Source organism: Eretmochelys imbricata, chromosome 9, assembly GCF_965152235.1.
Source record: "Eretmochelys imbricata isolate rEreImb1 chromosome 9, rEreImb1.hap1, whole genome shotgun sequence".
NCBI classification, from domain to species: domain Eukaryota; kingdom Metazoa; phylum Chordata; order Testudines; family Cheloniidae; genus Eretmochelys; species Eretmochelys imbricata.
In genome coordinates, this window is record NC_135580.1 from 58,240,564 (window position 1) to 58,246,563 (window position 6,000).

At 45.6% G+C, this 6,000-nt stretch overlaps 1 protein-coding gene across 1 annotated transcript in view; it reads left to right on the forward strand.

The window, feature by feature from the left end:
- FAAH2 (fatty acid amide hydrolase 2) overlaps window positions 1-5,694 on the forward strand; it is a 28,917-nt gene extending 23,223 nt beyond the window's left edge. Inside the window, exons 10-11 of the mRNA XM_077826170.1 lie at window positions 1,410-1,604; window positions 3,177-5,694. Coding sequence (XP_077682296.1) covers window positions 1,410-1,604; window positions 3,177-3,352 — 371 coding nt within the window. The 3' untranslated portion in view covers window positions 3,353-5,694. The remainder of the gene's footprint in view (window positions 1-1,409; window positions 1,605-3,176) is intronic.
- The last annotated feature ends 306 nt before the right edge of the window (window positions 5,695-6,000 follow it).

Consider the following 6,000-nt stretch of genomic DNA (forward strand, 5'->3'; position numbering starts at 1 on the left):
TTCTTCACATCCTATCCTAAACAATAGCTATGTGCTGTTATACACAGTTGCCACATTCCACCCAAAAGATTGCTGCATTTAACAGGGCATGAGTGATTGTATACACATTATAGCATATACAGTGCTATAAGTGATGTAGCACTTGAAGGAGGTAAAAGATATGTATGTTGTGGTATATGACTGAATAGAAAATATTGGGAGCTATGGTATGGAGTTGGGTGGGAGTTCTGTTTTCTGGCTCTTGAGCTTTTTACTGGAATGTTCTCTCTTCGTTCCAGTTTTGGTTTGGTTTTTCTCTGGGCTCAAGGCAGGTAAAATTATTTCTAATAATATACAGTAAGTGTGTGCAGATATTTGAAGTATGCAAATGCCAAGGATGAAGAGGAATTATTTAGGGTGATTCTTTGCAAAGGAAAATGTAAGTGGAATATTAGGAAAAACTTCTGAATGCTGAGGTCATGAGGTTTATCTGGCTATGGAATAATCTCCTGAGGGAAATGGCAGAAACCTCGTTGCTTGAGTCATTTAAAACTATATCAGATAAAACATTGGACAATGTATTGTAGGGTGTGGTCTCATACTGGCAGATTTTATGGGAAGCACAGGGGAAGAATATACCAATAACCTTCTAGAAATTATAGAACAAAAAGATCTGGTTGTTCTAGTTTCTCATCTGAGTCAGTCCATGCTTCTGGGAACACATCTTAATGGGCAGGGGATGACATGCTCCTGATGACGCTGTGAGAAGACAGGAGTATTTTCTTTCTGACTCAGACTTGGAATGTTTCTCTTTAAAACAAACAAACAAACTCTTCAGGTACCTCACATAGAGCTGTTTGAACCCCTTCAACCTTGAATTCTTTGCTATTACATGCAACAAATGTGGTTCTTAGACATTAAGGAGTTAATATTAATCTTCCCAGCTTCTTTGGTCAACGTGGAGAGGAACGGAGTACTTGTGCACCTTAGAGACTAACCAATTTATTTGAGCATAAACTTTTGTGTGCTACAGCTCACTTCATCGGTGAATGAATGCGTCCGATGAAGTGAGCTGTAGCTCACGAAAGCTTATGCTCAAATAAATTGGTTAGTCTCTAAGTGCCACAAGTCCTCCTTTTCTTTTTGCGAATACAGACTAACATGGCTGCTACTCTGAAACCTGTGGAGGGGAATGTCACATTCAATCATCCTGCATGTATGGGCAGCACTTGCTCTAGCCACATGCAAGCCAGGAGGGAAACAGTCTCCTCCCACCTGCTCCTGGAGCAATTCCCATGCTCCCGTGTCTAGTCTCACTAAGAAGGGGATATTTTTCCAAGGTGCTTTGTAAAGGAGACTACACTGTGTGATGTGCTGTCTCTTGTTTGCCTCTCTGGAATACCACATGTGTGTTTGCTGTTGCTCTATAGCCCTGGCACTGACAGAGAAGCTGATGAAACTCAACCCTGGTGGGAATGCCAAGCTGGTGAGCATGGGACACAGCCTGCGGACTGAGATGATGAACTTGCTGGGGACTGATGGGATGCTTTTGTACCCTTCCCACCCCATAGTGGCACCTAAGCACTACTCTCCCTTGGGGATGCCTTTCAACTTCGCGTATACAGGTGAGCAGCCCTTGAGTGGTGGGAGACAAGCTGGCAATCTCAGCTGTGCCAGAAGTAATCGGATAGCATAGTACTATCTCAAAAGGCCTGTTCCCAGTAGTGAAAGCATATCAAAATGAGGGGTGGGTCTCATGAGAATCTTTCCTTTTAAAAATTGGGCAAATGTATTCACAGGTTCGAGAGAGCAGTCTAGCCATATGCTGTCTCACCCTGGAGAATGCAAGAGGTGGCAATCATAGCCTCTAGCGGGATGCACTGCGCCTCTCACTTGTGCTGCAAAGCAGTTGCTACCAAGCAATGGTTGTGTTGGTGGTCTCTTGGCCCATAATCCTAGATGGGGAGCTTTCTGGAGCAGGTCTGTTTTTGTTTTACTCCTTTGTGTGCTGCTTAAGGCCTGCTCAGAACCTCTAGGGGCTACAGTAGTGTGGATGCTACTGTAGAGTTCATTCTGAGATGTGATTTTTCTGGTTGCACATCAGGAGACTTATGCAGATGCTCTGCAGGGGCATCTGCCTATTAATTGAAGAGTAAACTTTTAGAAGAGTGGGAGCAGAAACCCACTTACGTTTGGGATGAACTCTTGAGTTCTTGCTTCTGTGTTAAAGGAGCCATGTAAGTGCTATCTGAATACAACACTATATCCAGGTTGACATGTGTGGAGAGAGCAGTGTGGATGACCCTACAAGACATTTTAATTTGGGGCAGTTACCTTGCTAATGGAGTTGTAGCCTGTGACAGGTGCTTCACCACCCTGTAAGTGATGGACAGTGTCTACAACCACACTTTAAATCCATGTGGTATTTCTGGGCCTCCTATTGGTGATGGCCATTTGACTGAAGTGTGACTGCAGTAGCATGGGAACCCTCATATCAGGGAACCTAACTGGTCACCTTCATCCTCTTTACAGGATGGGTGTTAAAGCTGTATCACATGTGCCCCTTTCTAGCGAACATCCAGGGGTTGCCACCCATCCTGAGATTTCCAGGATTTGCCCCATTGATATGCTTTGCATGGCTTTCTCAAGTCTTGAGTCCCTTTGTCTCAGTGCTGCACTATGATGCAGTGTGGTTTTGGAATAACTTGACACTGTATAGAACATCATCATGAAAAAGGGCCTCTCAAGGTCATGATCTTTTGATGCACTGTGGTGATGTTGCGTGACTGTTGTATCTCATGTGATGCAGTAGTTTGACCTTGTGAGACAAACAGTTTAGTGGCACTTGTAGATCCACTGCTAGTTGGAGGCTTCAGTGTGCAGATTTCTCATTAAAGTGGGCAGATTCCTAGATTCTAAGGCCAGATGGGACCATTGTGATCATCTACTCTGACCTCCTTTGTAACACAGTATAGAGAACTTCCCTAAATTAATTCCCGTTTGAACTAAATCAGATCTTCTAGAAAAAACATCCATCTTGATTTAAATATTTTCAAACTGTCCTTGCAGTCTGTACTGGATCAAACTCACTGCTTACCCTGTGAACTCTCCAGAGGCCACAGCAAGTGACGTGGATGAGAAGGACCAAGGATGGAGCACTTTGTGTCTATTCTGATCTGCCCTTCTCTTTCTTTCAGCTGTTTTCAATGTCCTGGGCTTGCCTGTCACCCAGTGCCCACTGGGCTTGAGCAGTGAGGGACTTCCCTTGGGAATTCAGGTGGTGGCAGGCCCGCACAATGACCATCTGACACTGGCTATGGCTCGATACCTGGAGAAAGCTTTTGGAGGCTGGGTTTGCCCTGGAAAATCATAACGCTGAATTCCTAGGACCCCCTCATGGCAGGAACACGGAGACAATCCTTTTCCCAAAAGCTAGCAATGGGCATCAGTGCCTGATTGGATCAGAACAGTAATGCTCCCTCCCACACAACCCAAGCTCCTTTTTGGAGCAGCGTGGGCAGGCTAACCCAGCCAGGATCAAGTGCTCATTCTCCTCCAATCAGTGGCCAGGTGCTACTGCTCAAGCTCATGTTTTCAACTGGAATTTTCTCGTCTTCCGGCAGACTGTGATGGGAGAGGAGCGAGTGAGTATCCCCTACCAGCTTCTTTCTGTAGGAACCTCAGAGTTCTCATGCATTCTGAATGGAAGGCTCATGCCCTTGCTGGGGGAGGTGGTAGCATGTGCCCAGATTAGGTGGGCTGCCACTGTGAGACCACTACTTTTTATTTTCAGTTATTTTCTTTCTCTGTTATGTTTGCCTCTTAAAGACAAAGGAAAGGGACAGGTAGAAGGGGCAGGCTGGACCGTGGGTACTAAAGGGTTATTTAGGGAATAATCTTCCAGCATGGTGCCTGCTGGAGAGCAATGTTCAAAACTCCCATGACTGTGTAAACTTGCTTGCTGTGCAGCTGGGATGCTCTGCTTTCTCATTCCCTGCCTAACTTAACTGTCCATGAACAACAGAGTCACTGGTTACCTGCAGCCCAGCTGAGCTGAGTCCAAGTGAACAGGTTTTTGTATTTCCCTCACTAACTGCAGAAGGGAAAGGGGTTGCATGTGGTGTGTTTCTGCTTTAAAGCATTTAGCGCCGAAGGCAGGGCTCCCAGCCTGGTAGCACCACCTCCAGTCCTTCATGCACAGCTGCTCCTTCAGGGGCAAGGGAAGCATTGGCCTTTGACCTGCACACTGCCAGCCATGGGTTTGGCTCAGAGTAAACTCTTGCTGTGAGATACCTGCTCTGCTGGGATCAGTATTGCACCAGAAAAGGGGAGAAGATGTTTCTCCTAGAGTCCTAGGTGGCTTCTCCAGCTTTTCCTTTCTTTTCCACTCCATTGGGACAGTAGATTGTGACTAAGCTGCCTAAGTCTTTTCCGTCATCTCCCTTCAGAAAAGTGTAACAGTACTGCTAGATGTAGAATTTTGTCCTCCCTTGGCTCTGGGCCCTAATTTCATGTGGTCCCCAAGAGGGTGCGCACAAGCACTGTGGGTCACCAGCTGTTTCTTTTGAGCAGTGGTGTATGTTTATCAAATGTAAATAACTCAGCTGGTATTAAAGAGATTGCATCCCTCCAGTTCATGGCATAACTGTGTCCTCATTGTTGAAAGCTTGCAATCGTTGCCATATGGTTCCAGGTTTTGTGGTTTCACTGGATATCACCAACTAAATGGCTTGCGCTGAGTATGTTCCTGCACAGGAGATTCCAAGGAAAACTGAGGGCGGTGTTCCCCTGAACCACGCCCCAGCATCGTGGTGGTGTGCTGTATTTTACATGAGATGTCAACTGAAGCCGTTTCCAGTTGTGGTCGTTAAAGGTCCCAGGGTGTGCACGCACTCCTGTCGAGGGCTAGCTTATCCGAATTCCAGCACGTACAGTCACATCAGTGTGTGAACTCAGTCCATGTTTTTCATTATGTCTTCTTCCTAACCCTTGTTCTGTTGTGGTGTTTGTGGAGTATAGTTATCACCCGCCACTCCAGAGGTGACGGCATTTCAGTGGTAGAAAAAAAAAATTTGGTTATATTTCTAAGCTGTGAAAAAACAAACTAAAATCAGCCAGCACTCCCTGATGAGTGTCTCCTTTAGTTATTCCCCTTGTTATTGAACAGAACACTTTAAAATCTTGCTTCAGGTATTTGACGGTTACCATGCTTAGATTCAGTCACAAGTCAGCAGTATCTATTTGTTTGAGAGGCCAAATTGCTAAATGTTGCAGATCATGTACTCTGGGCACATACTCTTCACTTTTTATTTAACCCAATGCCCTAATTTTGGTCATACCCAGCTACTTAGCTACACACAGATGTGACGTGTTGTTACCCCCAGGGTGCAGTCTGGGAGCCGTTGGAACCACTGTGCGCCCTATCAATTCATCTGGGTTGGCCTCTCTCACACTGCTCTGCTGCTGCAACCAGCCAGCCTCTCCAGGCCCTGTTGTCACCCAACGCAACAGCAGGTGGTGCCAAACATCCAACTGAGTTACCTGGGTGCTTTACCAAAGCCACTTAAGGATCAACTATGGAAGCACCAGCTCTCCAGCCTTGCACCCTACTGGAGTATAAACCCAGAACTATACTGCCTTGCACTGCACAGGGATCTGTATGGTGCAAACTCATTAAATTAATCCACTTCCCCCTTGATGTGGGGAACAAGCTGAGATTTTCCCAAACGCTTCACTCAAAAACACACTGGTGAAGATAAAACAAGTTTATTAACTACAGAAAGATAGATTTTAAGTGATTATAAGTGATAGCAAACAGATCAAAGCAGATTACCTAGGAAATAAAACCACATACTAAGCCTAATATACTAGACAGATAGGATTTGAATTAGCAATATCTCACCCTGACTGATGATGCAAGCAGGCTTGCGAATTCTTGAGGCATAGGCTGCCTTTGCAGTGCAGCCTGGGTTCCCCTCGCCCATTCCAAGTCCTTTGTCTTTTAGAGGTTCTTCCAGGTCC